Below are 16,481 nucleotides of genomic sequence, written 5' to 3' on the forward strand. Positions count from 1 at the left end.
TTGCTCCTCCCTCATGATTCTTTGGTCTTCTCTAATTTCATGAAGGATGATGGAGTGTTCTTGATGCTCCACCCTTAGTTGTCCCATGTTGGAACTCAGTTCTCCTAGGGAGGTGTTTAGTTGCTCCCAATAGTTTTGTGGAGGAAAGTGCATCCCTTGAGGAATCTCAGGGATCTCATGATGAGTGGGGTCTCTTGTGTACTCCATCCTTTTCTTGGTAATGGGCTTGTCCTCATCAATAGGGGAATCTCCTTCTATGTCAACTCCAACTGAATAACAGAGGTGACAAATGAGATGAGGAAAGGCTAGCCTTGCCAAGGTGGAAGACTTGTCCGTCACTTTATAGAGTTCTTGAGCTATAACCTCATGAACTTCCACTTCTTCTCCAATCATGATGCTATGAATCATGATGGCCCGGTCTAGAGTAACTTCGGACCGGTTGCTAGTGGGAATGATTGAGCGTTGGATGAACTCCAACCATCCTCTAGCCATGGGTTTGAGGTCATGCCTTCTCAATTGAACCGGCTTGCCTCTTGAATCTCTCTTCCATTGTGCGCCCTCTTCACATATGACTGTGAGGACTTGGTCCAACCTTTGATCAAAGTTGACCCTTCTTGTGTAAGGATGTTCATCTCCTTGCATCATAGGCAAGTTGAACGCTACCCTCACACTTTCCGGACTAAAATCCAAGTATTTCCCTCGAACCATAGTAAGATAATTCTTTGGATTCGGGTTCATACTTTGATCATGGTTCTTTGTGATCCATGCATTGGCATAGAACTCTTGAACCATCAAGATTCCGACTTGTTGAATGGGGTTGGTAAGCACTTCCCAACCTCTTCTTCGGATCTCATGGCGGATCTCCGGATATTCACCCCTTTTGAGTGAAAAGGGGACCTCGGGGATCACCTTCTTCAAGGCCACAACTTCATAGAAGTGGTCTTGATGCACCCTTGAGATGAATCTATCCATCTCCCATGACTCGGAGGTGGAAGCTTTTGCCTTCCCTTTCCTCTTTCTAGAGGTTTCTCTGGCCTTGGATGCCATAAATGGTTATGGAAAACGAAAAAGCAACGCTTTTACCACACCAAACTTAAAAGGTTTGCTCGTCCTCGAGCAAAAGAAGAAAGAAGAGAGTAGAAGAAGAAGAAATGAGGGAGAAAGGGATGGCTTTGTATTCGGCCAAAGAAGGGGAGAAGTGGTGTTTAGGTTGTGTGAAAATGAAGGAGTGAAGAAGGGTATTTATAGGGGAGAGGGGAGATGGTGTTCGGCCATGGGTGGGTTTTGGGAGGGAAAGTGGTTTGAATTTGAAGGGTGAGGTTGGTGGGGTTTTATGAAGGATGGATGTGAGTGGTGAAGAGAAATATGGGATTGGATAGGTGAAGGGTTTTTGGGGAAGAGGTATTGAGGTGATTGGTGAATGGGGGAAGAAGAGAGAGGGTGGTGGTGGGGTAGGTGGGGGTCCTGTGGGGTCCACAGATCCTGTGGTGTCAAGGAAAAGTCATCCCTGCACCAAATGTTGCTCAAAATCACGTTTTGAGCCATTTCTGGCGTTAAACGCCGGGCTGGTGCCCATTCCTGGCGTTTAACGCCAGATTCTTGCCCTTTTCTGGCGTTTAACGCCAGTCTGGTGCCCCTTTCTGGCGTTAAACGCCCAGAATGGTGCCAGACTGGGCGTTAAACGCCCAACTGCTAGGCTTACTGGCGTTTGAACGCCAGCAACATCTTCCTCCAGGGTGTGCTGTTTTTCTTCCTATTTTTCATTTTGTTTTTGCTTTTTTCATTGATTTTGTGACTTCTCATGATCATCAACCTACAAAAAAGATAAGATAACAAAAGGAAATAGTTAATTATAAAACATTGGGTTGCCTCCCAACAAGCGCTTCTTTAATGTCAGTAGCTTGACAGATGGCTCTCATGGAGCCTCACAAATGATCAGAGCAATATGGGAACCTCCCAATACCAAACTTAGAGTTTGAATGTGGGGGTTCAACACCAAACTTAGAGTTTGGTTGTGGCCTCCCAACACCAAACTTAGAGTTTGACTTTGGGGGCTCTATTTGTCTCTGATTTGAGGGAAGCTCTTCAAGCTTCATCTCCATGGTGACAGAGGGATATCCTTGAGCCTTAAACACCAAGGATTTTTCATTCTCTTGAATGATCAGTTCACCTCTATCAACATCAATCACAGCCTTTACTGTGGCTAGGAAGGGTCTGCCAAGGATGATGGATTCATCCATGCACTTCCAGTCTCTAGGACTATGAAATCAGTAGGAATGTAATGGTCTTCAACTTTTACCAAAACATTCTCTACAAGTCCATGAGCTTGTTTTCTTGAGTTGTCTGCCATCTCTAATGAGATTCTTGCAGCTTGCACCTCAAAAATCCCTAGCTTCTCCATTACAGAGAGAGGCATGAGGTTCACACTTGACCCTAAGTCACACAGGGCCTTCTTGAAGGTCATGGTGCCTATGGTACAAGGTATGGAAAACTTCCCAGGATCTTGTTTCTTTTGAGGTAATTTCTGCCTAGACAAGTCATCCAGTTCTTTGGTGAGCAAGGGAGGTTCATCTTCCCAAGTCTCATTTCCAAATAACTTGTCATTTAACTTCATGATTGCTCCAAGGTATTTAGCAACTTGCTCTTCAGTGACATACTCATCCTCTTCAGAGGAAGAATACTCATCGGAGCTCATGAAAGGCAGAAGTAAGTCCAATGGAATCTCTATGGTCTCATTTTGAGCCTCAGATTCCCATGGTTCCTCATTGGGGAACTCAGAGGAGGTTGGTGCACGCCCATTGAGGTCTTCCTCAGTGGCGTCCACCTCCTCTCTTTCCTCTCCATATTCGGCCATGGTTATGGCTTTGCACTCTCCTTTTGGATTTTCTTCTGTATTACTTGGGAGAGTACTAGGAGGGAGTTCAGTAACTTTCTTGCTCAGCTGACCCACTTGTCCTTCCAAATTTCTGATGGAGGACCTTGTTTCATTCATGAAACTTTGAGTGGTTTTGATTAGATCAGAGACCATTGTTGCTAAGTCAGAGGTATTCTGCTTAGAACTCTCTGTCTGTTGCTGAGAAGATGATGGAAAAGGCTTGTTATTGCTAAACCTGTTTCTTCCACCATTATTATTATTGAAACCTTGTTGAGGTCTCTCTTGATTCTTCCATGAGAAATTTGGGTGATTTCTCCATGAAGAATTATAGGTGTTTCCATAGGGTTCTCCTAGGTAATTCACCTCTTCCATTGAAGGGTTCTCAGGATCATAAGCTTCTTCCTCAGATGAAGCTTCCTTAGTACTGCCAGGTGCATTTTGCATTCCAGACAGACTTTGAGAAATCAAATTGACTTGTTGAGTCAATATCTTATTCTGAGCCAGTATGGCATTCAGAGTGTCAATCTCAAGAACTCCTCTCTTCTGATTAGTCCCATTATTCACAGGATTCCTTTCAGAAGTGTACATGAATTGGTTATTTGCAACCATTTCAATTAGCTCTTGAGCTTCTGTAGGCGTCTTCTTCAGATGAAGAGATCCTCCAGCAGAGCTATCCAAAGACATCTTGGATAGTTCAGAGAGACCATCATAGAAAATACCTATGATGCTCCATTCAGAGAGCATGTCAGAAGGACATTTTCTGATTAATTGTTTGTATCTTTCCCAAGCTTCATAGAGGGATTCTCCATCCTTCTGTCTGAAGGTTTGGACTTCCACTCTAAGCTTACTCCATTTTTGAGGTGGAAAGAATTTTGCCAAGAAGGCATTGACTAGCTTTTCCCAAGAGTCCAGGCTATCTTTAGGTTGTGAGTCCAACCATATTCTAGCTCTGTCTCTTACAGCAAAAGGGAATAGCATCAGTCTGTAGACCTCAGGGTCAATCCCATTAGTCTTGACTGTGTCACAGATTTGCAAGAACTCAGCTAAAAACTGATGAGGATCTTCCATTGGAAGTCCATGGAACTTGCAATTCTGTTGCATTAGAGAAACTAATTGAGGCTTAAGCTCAAAGTTGTTTGCTCCAATGGCAGGGATAGAGATGCTTCTCCCATAGAAGTTGGGAGTAGGTGCAGTAAAGTCACCCAGCACCTTCCTTGCATTGTTGGCATTGTTGTTGTTTTCGGCTGCCATGCGTTCTTCTTCTTTGAAGAATTCGGCCAGGTCCTCTAAAGAGAGTTGTGCTTTGGCTTCTCTTAGCTTTCTCTTCAAGGTCCTTTCAGGTTCAGGGTCAGCTTCAACAAGAATGCATTTGTCTCTGCTCCTGCTCATATGAAAGAGAAGAGAACAAGAAGATGTGGAATCCTCTATGTCACAGTATAGAGATTCCTTAAGGTGTCAGAGGAAACGAAAAATAGAAGAAAAGAAGGTAGAAGAATTCGAACTTGATTAGATAGAGTTCGAATTGTGCATTAAGAAGGAGTAGTACTCCATAAATAGAAGGATGTGGGAAGGAGGGAAGAGGATTTTCGAAAATTAATTAAAAAGATGTTAAAAACATTTTAAAATTTGATTGATAATTTTCGAAAATTGAAAGTGGAAAAGAAATCAAGTGATTTTTGAAAAAGATTTTGAAATTAGAAATTAAGGAGATTTGATTGAAAACTATTTTGAAAAAGATGAGGTTGAGAAGATGTGATTGGTTAAAAAAAATTTGGTTTGAAAACAATTTTAAAAGATTTGATTTTGAAAATTAATGACTTGCCTAACAAGAAAAGATATGATTCAAACATTAAACCTTTCTCAACAGAAAAGGCAACAAATTTGAGATGTTCAATCAAATCATTAATTGTTAGTAAGTATCTTTGTAAAAGGAAAGAAATTGATTTTGAAAAACATTTGATTGAAAAGATATGATTCGAAAAAGATTTGATTTTGAAAATTAGTGACTTGCCTAACAAGAAAAGATATGATACAAACATTAAACCTTTCTCAACAGAAAAGGCAACAAATTTGAGATGTTCAATCAAATCATTAATTGTTAGTAAGTATCTTTGTAAAAGGAAAGAAATTGATTTTGAAAAATATTTGATTGAAAAAATATGATTTGAAAAAGATTTGATTCTGAAAAACTTTGAAAACTTGAAAAAAAATTGATTTGAAAACAAAATTCTTCCCCCTTTGCCATCCTGGCGTTAAACGCTCAGAATGGTGCACATTCTGGCGTTTAACGCCCAAAATGCACCCTTTTTGGGCGTTAAACGCCCAACCAGGTACCCTGGCTGGCGTTTAAACGCCAGTCTGTCTTCTTCACTGGGCATTTTTGAATGCCCAGCTTTTTCTGTATAATTCCTCTGCAGCATGTTCTGAATCTTCAATTCTTTGTATCATTGACTTGAAAAGACACAAATTAAAAATATTTTTGGATTTTTTTTAATAATCAAAATGCAACAAGAATCAAATAACAATGCATGCAAGACACTAAACTTAGCAGTTTGTATACTACTGACACTATATGAGACACATAAACACTCAAGCCAAAAGAATTCAAAGATCAGAGTAAGAAATCATCAAGAATTACTTGAAGATCCTTAAGACACATGAATGAATGCATGCAATTGACACCAAACTTAAGATGGGACACTAGACTTAAGCAAGAAACATCAAATTTTTTTGGTTTTTATGATTTTGTGATTTTTTTGTGTTTTTCGAAAATTAAGTGGAAAAAGATATCAAAATTCTTAATGAGAATTCCAGGAATCAGTGCAATGCTAGTCTAAGACTCCGGTCCAGGAATTAGACATGGCTTCACAGCCAGCCAAGCTTTCAAAGAAAGCTTCGGTCCAAAACACTAGACATGGCCAAAGGCCAGCCAAGCCTTAGCAGATCACTGCTCCAAAAGCAAAATTGATAAAGATCAACAAGCTCTTGTGATGATAAGTTGAAACCTCGGTCCAATGAGATTAGACATGGCTTCTCAGCCAGCCAGATTTCAACAAATCATCATGAAACTCTAGAATTTATCTTCAAGAATTTCGAAAAAAAAATACCTAATCTAAGCAACAAGATGAACCGTCAGTTGTCCATACTGAACAATCCCCGGCAACGGCGCCAAAAACTTGGTGCGCGAAATTGTGAACAATACTTTTCACAACTCTCATAATCCCCGGTCATGAACTCCAAAAACTTGGTAGTTCAATTCCATGGCATTACACAACTTCGCACAACTAACCAGCAAGTGCACTGGGTCGTCCAAGTAATACCTTACGTGAGTAAGGGTCGATCCCACGGAGATTGTTAGTATTGAAGCAAGCTATGGTCACCTTGTAAATCTCAGTCAGGCAGACTCAAATGGGTATAGTGATAAACGAAAATAACATAAAGATAAGGATAGAGATACTTATGTATATCATTGGTGAGAGCTTCAGATAAGCGTATGAAGATGCCTTCCCTTCTGTCTCTCTACTTTCCTACAGTCTTCATCCAATCCTTCTTACTCCTTTCCATGGCAAGCTTATGCAAGGGTTTCACCGTTGTCAGTGGCTACCTCCCATCCTCTCATTGGAAATGTTCAACGCACCCTGTCACGGCACGGCTATCCATCTGTCGGTTCTCAATCAGGCCGGAATAGAATCCAGTGATTCTTTTGCGTCTGTCACTAACGCCCCGCCTTCAGGAGTTTGAAGCACGTCACAGTCATTCAATCATTGAATCCTACTCAGAATACCACAGACAAGGTTAGACCTTCCGGATTCTCTTGAATGCCGCCATCAGTTCTCACCTATACCACGAAGACTCTGATCTCACGGAATGGCTGGCTCGTTTGTTAGGCGAGCACTCGGTTGTCAGGCGATCAACCATGCATCGTGTTATCAGTAATCCAAGAGATATTCACTAGAGCTTTGATTGCTTGTAGAACAAGAATGGTTGTCAGTCACCTTGTTTATGAGTGAGAGTGATGATGAGTGTCACGGATCATCACCTTCATCAAGTTGAAGAACAAGTGATATCTTGGACAAAGAACAAGCGGAATTGAATGGAAGAACAATAGTAATTGCATTAATACTCGAGGTACAGCAGAGCTCCACACCTTAATCTATGGTGTGTAGAAACTCCACCGTTGAAAATACATAAGTATAAGGTCTAGGCATGGCCGAATGGCCAGCCTCCCAATGATCTAAGATAGCATAAAACGAAGATAGCTACCAAAGTCTCCAGATACAATAGTAAAAGGTCCTACTTATAGATAACTAGTAGCCTAAGGTGTACAAGATGAGTAAATGACATAAAAATCCACTTCCGGGCCCACTTGGTGTGTGCTTGGGCTGAGCAATGAAGCAATTTCGTGTAGAGACTCTTCTTGGAGTTAAACGCCAGCTTTTATGCCAGTTTGGGCGTTTAACTCCCATTTGGGTGCCAGTTCCAGCGTTTAACGCTGGGATTTCTTAAGGTGACTTTGAACGCCGGTTTGGGCCATCAAATCTTGGGCAAAGTATGGACTATCATATATTTCTGGAAAGCCCAGGATGTCTACTTTCCAACGCCGTTGAGAGCGCGCCAATTGGTCTTCTGTAGCTCCAGAAAATCCACTTCGAGTGCAGGGAGGTCAGAATCCAACAGCATCTGCAGTCCTTTTTAGTCTCTGAATCAGATTTTTGCTCAGGTCCCTCAATTTTAGCCAGAAAATACCTGAAATCACAGAAAAACACACAAACTCATAGTAAAGTCCAGAAAAGTGAATTTTAACTAAAAACTAATAAAAATATACTAAAAACTAACTAGATCATACTAAAAACATACTAAAAACAATGCCAAAAAGCGTATAAATTATCCGCTCATCAGCAGCTAACAAGGTAATTCTTATGGCACTCAAGAAAAAACTCGGCGAAGCTAAAGGAGAGTGGGCAGAGTTGATCCCAGAAATACTGTGGAGTTACAACACAACGAAACAAACAACCACCAAGGAGACCCCCTACCGACTCATTTACGGCGCTGACGTAATGATCCCAGTCGAAATCGCCTTAACATCAGCAAGAGCAAAAGAAACCTCGGCACCAAACAATGATGACATCAGACAAATAGAACTGGATACAATAGAGAAAGACAGATACAAGGCCGAGATAAGACACAAGGCAATCCAAAACATAATAAGAAGGAAATACAACAAAATGGTCAAATCCAGGTCTTTCGCAGAGGAGGACCTCGTCTTAAGACGAACAGAGGAGGCAAGGAAACCACAAGCACACGGAAAACTCGCCGCAACATGGGAAGGTCCTTACAGAATAACAAAAGTCCTCGGCAACGGAGCATACAAACTTCAAACATTACAAGGAAATGACATCCCTGGAATATGGAATGTATCATCTCTTAGATCCTACTTATCATAAGAAGATATGGACATGGGGAGACACTCTTTTTCCTACTCACAAGGTTTTTCCAAAAAACAATGGTTTTTCTTGGAGAGGTTTTAATGAGGTCCCCCACCCCATATCAGTCATGTACTCAACAGAAATAATCAAATATACACTTCTAGCCAGAATATCTAATTATCATAACCACTACACCAATAGTGTCAAATACTGAGATAATGTGCGCACATCTACAATCAAAACATCAAACTCCCTATACGGGTACAAAATATCTAAGTCCAATTAAACAAAATAAATTACCAAAGCAGTCCTCTAATCTGCTCCCTTCTCCACTGATTCACTTTCACCCTGATTCTCAGGCAGGGTACCATCATCCATGAGGCGACCATTGCTTACAATTTTTGTTACATCAAGCAAACTCACATCAGCATCCGGAGCGACAACACCAATCTGAGCTACAGCCCGATCAAAGCCAAGAGTAAAGGCAGTCAAAACTTCCTCTTCAAGCTCGGCAACTCTTGTCTTCAATCCCACCAGCTCGGCAACATTTGCCTCCAAGTCACCCTTCAGCTTAACAACTTCAGTTTCAGAAGCCTTCTTCACATTCTTTACCTCAGCCCTTAATTTCTCAATCTTTGAATCCCTCTCCTGCAATGATTCCTTAAGCTTCTTCACAGCAGCCACATTATCTGCATCTAAGATAGCGTCCAATTCAGAGGTGCGCCCAATCGATAGCAAACAAGCACCCATGACCTAAAATAACAAAGGTCGTCAATCAATACTCAAATCAAGTAAAACAAAAGAACTAACACCACAAGTAAAGCAAACCTGCAGATAACGTGCGACTCCTATCTTCCCAGCATCATGAATCGTCTTCACATCAGCATCAACATGGGCGAACTCATCAGCCACTGCCATGAATGAAAACGAAGCCGACCATATAGAGTTACTCGGCCCATCCCTATAACCATGAAGGACAAGTTGACTCTGGTAGGTAGACTCAATCTCCTCTGCCGTAAAGACAGCATTATCCTCCTTCACCCCGGTCAGATCCACCACCTTTGAAGGTCCCCCACCTCTTTTCCTCTTAAGAGGAATCTCCTGACCAACAGAACCCCCACCCTCTTTTCCCACATTTGTTGAAGATCCTTCTTTTTCCTTCTTCTTAGCCTTAGAAACGAAAGCCTTCAAATTAGCAGTAGTTAAAGTTGAAGCCTTTTCACCTAGCAAAAACAACCAACAAAATCAGATAACTCTTGAAAATATTAACACGAGAAAACCAACAAAAGGCATACCTAGATATTCATCTAAAGCCTCCCTATCCCCCTCGAGCCTCAGCAAGGCCTGAATAGACAAAAGCTCGGAGGACGACATAGCAGACATAAGAAAACCGATAAGATAATCCTCACTCTTCACCCTATCCTCGCACTCTAAAACCTGCCGAGGATCAGGAGACCAGAAAATCAGAAACCTCTCTTCCATCATAGCATCAAGATAAAAAGGATAACACTCCTCACAAATCGGAACCTTCACAAAAAACTCTTTGAAATCCTTAAAAGAGGACTTGTACAGGCTGAAGATAGCTCATCCAGGGTGACTACTTAAGTTCACCCAGCCATCCTTCCAAACACCCTTCGCTTGAAATAGCGAAAAGAACACCCCAAGGGAAGGATAACAATCCAGATACTCCATAAGACACTCAAAGGCACGAACAAAAGCCCACGAATTAGGGTGAAGCTGCGTGGGAGCACAATTTAACAGAGATAACACACCACATTCAAAATTAGTAAAGGGAAAGCAAACACCCAATTCCGTCAACAAGCAAGTATACATGTAAAAGTACGCCCAGTCACCCCTTTTCTCACACACCCTATCACTCTTCTCGCAAGGCAAGAACCTAACCCTCAAACTGTCTCCACCCATGACCCACCTCGCATTGTTCAACTGCGACAGCATATCAGAACTACTGAACACTGAAGCCCGTGACTTAACGTCGCTATCAACCCAGCCATAAGGGTCATTTTCATCCACATCAACTCCCTTCTTACCCATGCAAACTAACTACAAACAGTAACGAAAAAGACAAACGAAAAATGAAAGAAAGTTACCTTTCTTACTCATCTTACTACTCAAAAACAAAAAACAAACTCGCAGAAGCCTAACGGATAAGGGGACAAGGAGTTACTTCGACACATTACTCCACGTAACCTTCCCACTTCCCCATTAATCACAACTGGCGTCTCCCCACTTCCCGCCTACGAAAAAAAACACAAACACCAACAACACACAAAAACAAAACATAGTTTGCGCAAAGCCCAATTATCTAGGCCCAAAGCAGCTTAGCAAGAGAAACACGTTAAGCTTGGGGGCTACCCAGGCAATACATCCACATTAAAACTCCAAAAACAAACAGGCCGAAGATATAGAAAAGCTCAACATGTTCCTCATGCCGAGCTTGGGGGCTGTGTACCTCACCGATATCCTCGGCCAAATCTTCCAATATCTTCGACAAACAAACCATACAACCGAGAATAAACCCATTAATTCAAATCATACCGAGATCCTTGTGTAACAGAATTTCGAAATCAAATCCTACTAACAACAGCACCGAGCATTACTCGAGGTCCAACCTATTTAACCAGACGAGCTTAACCCGCCAAAACAGGATATACAGGGCAATCACCACCTACTCATCACTTCCCAGTTTCATTTTCTTAACGTTATTGCTTTTAAGTTTGTTATTCTCGTAATTGACTTGAGCGTCGGAGTCCTTTTTGCAGGGTCTACGCCGAGGTCAAAGGTTCGCAGGAGAACGCTTCCGAATCCTCTCACTGTCGTGACGCCGACCATACTTCGGAAGCATACTCTGGACGAAACACTTTGCATACAAGTAATGTGAGGAATAGTGTTGAGGATGAAACAGAGTACTTCGTTATACCGGATTTACCGGATGAAATTGAAGTCACTAAATCGCAGGTACCGGCACAGGTGGACGAGAATTGGAGTAGGTTTGGTGAAGAGATTTATGCAGCTGAAAGTGATTCTTTTGGATTAATCATGAATTCGTTTCAAGAATTGGAGCTTGAATATGAAAGAATGTACAAGAAGGTTAAAAAGGATAAAGTGTGGTGTGTTGGTCCGGTGTCACTGATCAACAAGGATCATTTGAAGAAGGTTCAAAGAGGAAATAATGTTTCAGTTGAAGAGTGGAAGCATCAAAATTGGCTTGATTCTCAAAAGCCAAAGAGTGTGATTTATGCATGCCTTGGAAGCTTAAATAATGTAACTACAATTCAATTGATTGAGATTGGTTTAGCCTAAGAAGAATCTATAAGACCCTTCAATTGGGTAATTAGATAAGAGAATCAATTAGAGGCGCTAGAAAAGTGGATTAAGGAAGATGTTTTTGAAGAAAGAATCAAAGGTAAGAGTCTTATAATTCGAGGTTGGGCTCCTCATCTACTAATACTGTCACATCCTTCAAGTGGAGGGTTCCTGACACACTGTGGCTGGAACTCTACTTTGAAAGCTATATGCGCCGGCATGCCAATGCTGACGTGGCCGTTATTCGCATACCAGTTTCTGAATGAAAAACTAGTTGTCAAAGTACTAAAAGTTGGAGTGACGGTTGGTGTGAAAAGTCCTACTGCTTGGGGGAAGGAAGAGGAGGTTGGTGAACTGGCTAAGAAAGAGGATATTAAAATAGTAATAGAGGAGTTAATGGATGAGAATAATGGTGAATGTGAAGAAAAAAGAGAAAGGATAAGAAAGTTAGCGGAAATAGCTAAAAGATCTGTAGAAGAAGGTGGATCTTCTCATAGTAACTTGACTGTATTTATCCAAGAAATTTTAAATAAAAAAATGGGAGGTATATGATAATATGATTTTCCAAACTAATGGCAAACAATGTAATTGCAAATGTGTGAGAGTTTTTAGTATGCTTAATTTTTGCTTTGTGTGTTTGGAATATTCAAATATTTGACTATAGGGTTCTTCAATGTATAATATGCGGTTCGCACTTGGAATCCAAGAATGATCTTGCTTATTAAATATTAATCCATTTTTATATGTAATTTAAAAATAATTAATGTGTAAAATAATTTATGTATGTAGTTAAAACGATAAATCCTATAATCTCAACTAATTATATTAAGCTCAAATCCTAAATAGTATTTGATTTGATATTTGATCTGAATATTATCAAAATTAGGTAATAAAATCATCATAGAGCACTCAACTATAATTGAAGTGGTGATGAATCGAGAGGCGGTGGAGCAGACAAAGTACTTTAGGATGTGAAGACAACTCAATCCGCCCTCGTCTTCTTTTCCAATGTGATTGTCTTAATCCAAATGGTTGGACACATTACAAAGGATGAAAATGAAAGCTCACATTACATAATACATACAAGCCTTATTTTGGGAAAGAAAGGATGACAGTATGAGTTATTCATCAATTAGAAAGTTGAAGAAGGGACGACAAAAGCTGAATAAGCTTATGCAGAAATATACTGATGTTATAAAAAAGTGTGTTATCTCTACTTTTTTTTTGCAGTAGATATGCCTTAATCCTCATCAAGATATAACTCTTGAAAAGGTTGATAGGTCCAATTCTTTCCTCAATCAGCTCATTGGAATACAAATAATAAACTCGCTGCTGCCACTTATTTCGACAAGCAATTGAAAAATGTTTAAGAGATTGTGTTTATCCCGGGCAAATTTGTTTATAAATAATATAAATAATATAAATAAAGTGTGGTGAATAATAAAGCAGACACACATACCAAGAAAGGAATGTTAGTTATAAATGTCACATAAGTAAACGAATTAAACCCACCCAAATTCAGTGGACTAAACCCAGTTAGGATATCCACCAAAACAAAAATGGATTCTATAACACCACATCTCTATTTCGTTGTGTTCCTATTAGTGGCACCGGGCCACATGATTCCAGTGATGGACATTGCAAAAAATACTGCTTCAGCAGAGTGTTGTTGTCACGGTAGTCACAACCCCACAAAATGCAGCAAGAATCACATAAACCCCAAACCTTTGCTCGTTAAAATGAATCCGGTTATCAGATTCGATTAATTTATCATCAATTTCCACATCAAGAGGCTGGTTTGCCAGAAGGGTGTGAGAATTTTGATATGTTACCTTCACTTGGCAATGCCATTAATTTGTTGAATGCGACAAGCATTTTTGTGGGAACCGGTGGAGAAGCTTTTCGAAGAGTTGGTGTCGCTGTCGAGCTGCATAGTTTCTGATACGTGTTTGCCATATACAATCCACATTGCCAACAAATTCAGCATTCCTGGGATTTTTTTACCGGAGTAAGTTGTTTCTGCCTCTTGTGTACTCAGTTTGCGCACCAATGATGTGAGGGAAATCATAAAGGATGAATTAGAGGACTTTTTTGTGCTTGGTACATTAGACAAAATTGAAGTAACCAAACGACTGGCATTATCACCAAACAATGAGAAATGGAACAAGTTTAGTGAAGAAAAAAGAACTAACTACTCAATTGTGACTCAACAGGTAAAGTCTCCATCACTGCCGCCTCAACAAAAATGTTGTGGTCGAAAGAGCTATATGCCACTTTTCCAATTCTTAGGTATCTGCAAGTTTATCTTTTAACAGTAAGAATGCTTTTTTGTATGTTGAAAATAATCTAATTAAAAGGCTTATGTAGGTAACTTCAGAAATCAACTTAGAAATTGAAAACATTTTCCAACTTAGAACTAACTAATCAATTGAAACAGCTAGTCCAATACCTAAGGCCCAAAGAAAAAGCATTTTCGAACCATGTAGGTCACTTCAGAAATCAACTTGGAAATTAAAACAACTGACCTTATTCCTTGCCATGCATCTAATGATCATTTCCAGAAAAGTTTGTGCCTCATTCTTTTTCTTTTATCTATAAGTGACAACATTAGAGAGGTTTTAGTTGTCTTCCCATTGTAAAATCAAGGGCTTCCCTATTCTGATAATCCACCTTTACAAAGATGATCGATTATGTTTTTGACATATGCATGATTTCCTCTGATGAAAAAATGATTGAAAAATCTTCTGTGCATTCTTCTACTCTTCCAGAGTTCTATAAACCATATATAAGTATTTTGTATGTGTACAAATTAGGACAAATATCATCATCAACAATTTGGTTTAATAGTATAATTGCCTTGCCAAGTTGCTGCTTGTCGTATAATGCGTGTAATAATATATTGTAAGTTTCAATATTTGGATCCAAATTCTTGGAACACATATATAGGAAAAGCTTCATGGCTTCATCAAATCTTTTATTCTTGTAATAACCACTAATCAAGATATTGTAACTCCAAACATTTGGAACAAAACTTCTTTCATAGATGAGACTTTTAAATAATGCAATTGCCTCATCAAGATGCTGGTTTTTGCACACGAAATCTAAAAGGATATTATAAGTGTTTACATCAGGGAATGGTTGACCGCAATAATGCATTTTATTAACAATCTCCCATGCAGACGAGATTCTACCAGCTTTGCACAAGCTATCAACTAGAGAATTGTAAGTTACAATGTTTGGAACTATGTTCTTAAGAAACATATCTTTCCTCAAATTCATGGCCTTATCCACTCTGTTAATCTTGCAATAACCTTTAATCAAGATGTTATAACTCCAAACATCAAGCACAACCCCCCCTTTCAATTACCATATCAAATAAGTTTCTTGCATCATCAACTTTATTGTTCAAACAATATCCATTTATCAAAATTGTGTAAGTAATAATGTTTGGTTGCTGGCCCCTTAGAATCATCACATCGCACAAATCGTGGGCTTGTAATAGCATCTCTTCTTTGCATAATGCATCAATTATTATGTTAAAGGTATACACATATAGGCTGATGTCTTTAACAAAAATCTCATTCAGCAATAATCCAGCTTCTTTCCATTGGCTCACATGACAAAAACCATATATTATTGAAGTGTAAGTAACAATATCAGGGGAAATTTCCCGACCAAGCATATTAAAATATAAATCCAGTGCATCATTCAAAAGTCCACCTTTGCACAAACCATCAACAACAATATTGTACATTACAAGATTCGCCTTAACAAACTGACCCTCCATTTTCCAAAGCCTTTGGAGAGCAACTCTTGTTTCTCCAGACTTACACAGCCCATTGATTAAGGTTTCGTACATAACTTCATCAAACCAAAATCCTTTTGCAACTATTTTACCATAAATGTAGAGTGCATCCAAAATCTTACCATTAAGATACAACCCCTTCATTAGTGTAGTAAAAGTTACCGCACTTGGCTTAAAACCCTATACAAACTTACCTATTACCAAGAGTGCAAAACCCATCTGACCTGCATGGCCATAACAATTGATCAAGATGTTCAAAGTAACACTAAATGGTAGAATGCCCTTTGACTCCATCTAGGTATAAAGATGAATAGTCGTGGCATAATACTTCATATTTACAATCGTTCCCAAGATTTTGGTTAATTCCACAATCGATGGCTGCGGATGCATATCAACCTTGCAATTAAATAAAGCTACAGCATCTTCAAGATTATCAAATTTGTAAGCGTCTCGTGATGGAAGCGGCTGTGAATGAAGAAGACATAGCCTTGTACGGTGGGCATATGACATAAAAGCAAGTAAGTTCGATGATGGCAGAAGAAAGCGATGGAGTTTAAGGTGCATACCTCGTTGCATACAACATATCCTCTTAACATAAAAACTGATGATACTTCACAAAACACAATTCTCCACTCTATGATTATCAGTATTGCCTGAAACCGTTTAGCTACCTTAAGAATGAAGAAGACGACTTTAGATATTTAATATAATACAACTTTCCTATTCGTATTAAGAATGTTTTAGTGCAAAAAACTGGTTTCACTGAACTGAATTGAAACTGAACTGAAACTATTTTAAATAAACTAATTTTTTAAATAAAAAACTGAACTGAAACCATAGTTTTTATGAAAACCAGTTTATTAAAAACCAGTTTTTATGGTTTAGTTTAGTTTTAAACCAAATTAAAACTTGTTTTATTTAAACTCCAAAATTAGTTTTTACATACTCTCTCTCTCTCTCTCTCCTCTTTCTCCCCTCCTCTCTCCCTTTTCTCTCTTTCCCCTTTCTTCCTTCTCTCCCTTCTCTCTCTCTCTCTCTCTCTCTCTCTCTC

General features: G+C 39.5%; 1 protein-coding gene, 1 non-coding gene and 1 pseudogene across 2 annotated transcripts in view; 2 read left to right on the forward strand and 1 right to left on the reverse strand.

The window, feature by feature from the left end:
- LOC130945605 (UDP-glycosyltransferase 73C6-like) overlaps positions 1 to 12,177 on the forward strand; it is a 56,209-nt pseudogene extending 44,032 nt beyond the window's left edge.
- Positions 3,618 to 3,721, forward strand: LOC130947009 (small nucleolar RNA R71). The gene has a single exon (XR_009072424.1). It is a non-coding gene; the product is annotated as a small nucleolar RNA R71 (small nucleolar RNA).
- Positions 12,178 to 13,459: 1,282 nt separating the features above from the next.
- Positions 13,460 to 16,481, reverse strand: part of LOC130945606 (pentatricopeptide repeat-containing protein At1g62930, chloroplastic-like) — a 5,033-nt gene continuing 2,011 nt past the window's right edge. Inside the window, exons 4-9 of the mRNA XM_057874314.1 lie at positions 15,997 to 16,101; positions 15,770 to 15,895; positions 15,625 to 15,724; positions 14,993 to 15,513; positions 14,432 to 14,925; positions 13,460 to 13,757 (exon numbers count right to left, since the gene is read on the reverse strand). Of these exons, the coding sequence (XP_057730297.1) occupies positions 13,460 to 13,757; positions 14,432 to 14,925; positions 14,993 to 15,513; positions 15,625 to 15,724; positions 15,770 to 15,895; positions 15,997 to 16,101 (1,644 nt within the window). The remainder of the gene's footprint in view (positions 13,758 to 14,431; positions 14,926 to 14,992; positions 15,514 to 15,624; positions 15,725 to 15,769; positions 15,896 to 15,996; positions 16,102 to 16,481) is intronic.

This window comes from Arachis stenosperma, chromosome 8 (genome assembly GCF_014773155.1).
Source record: "Arachis stenosperma cultivar V10309 chromosome 8, arast.V10309.gnm1.PFL2, whole genome shotgun sequence".
NCBI lineage: Eukaryota > Viridiplantae > Streptophyta > Magnoliopsida > Fabales > Fabaceae > Arachis > Arachis stenosperma.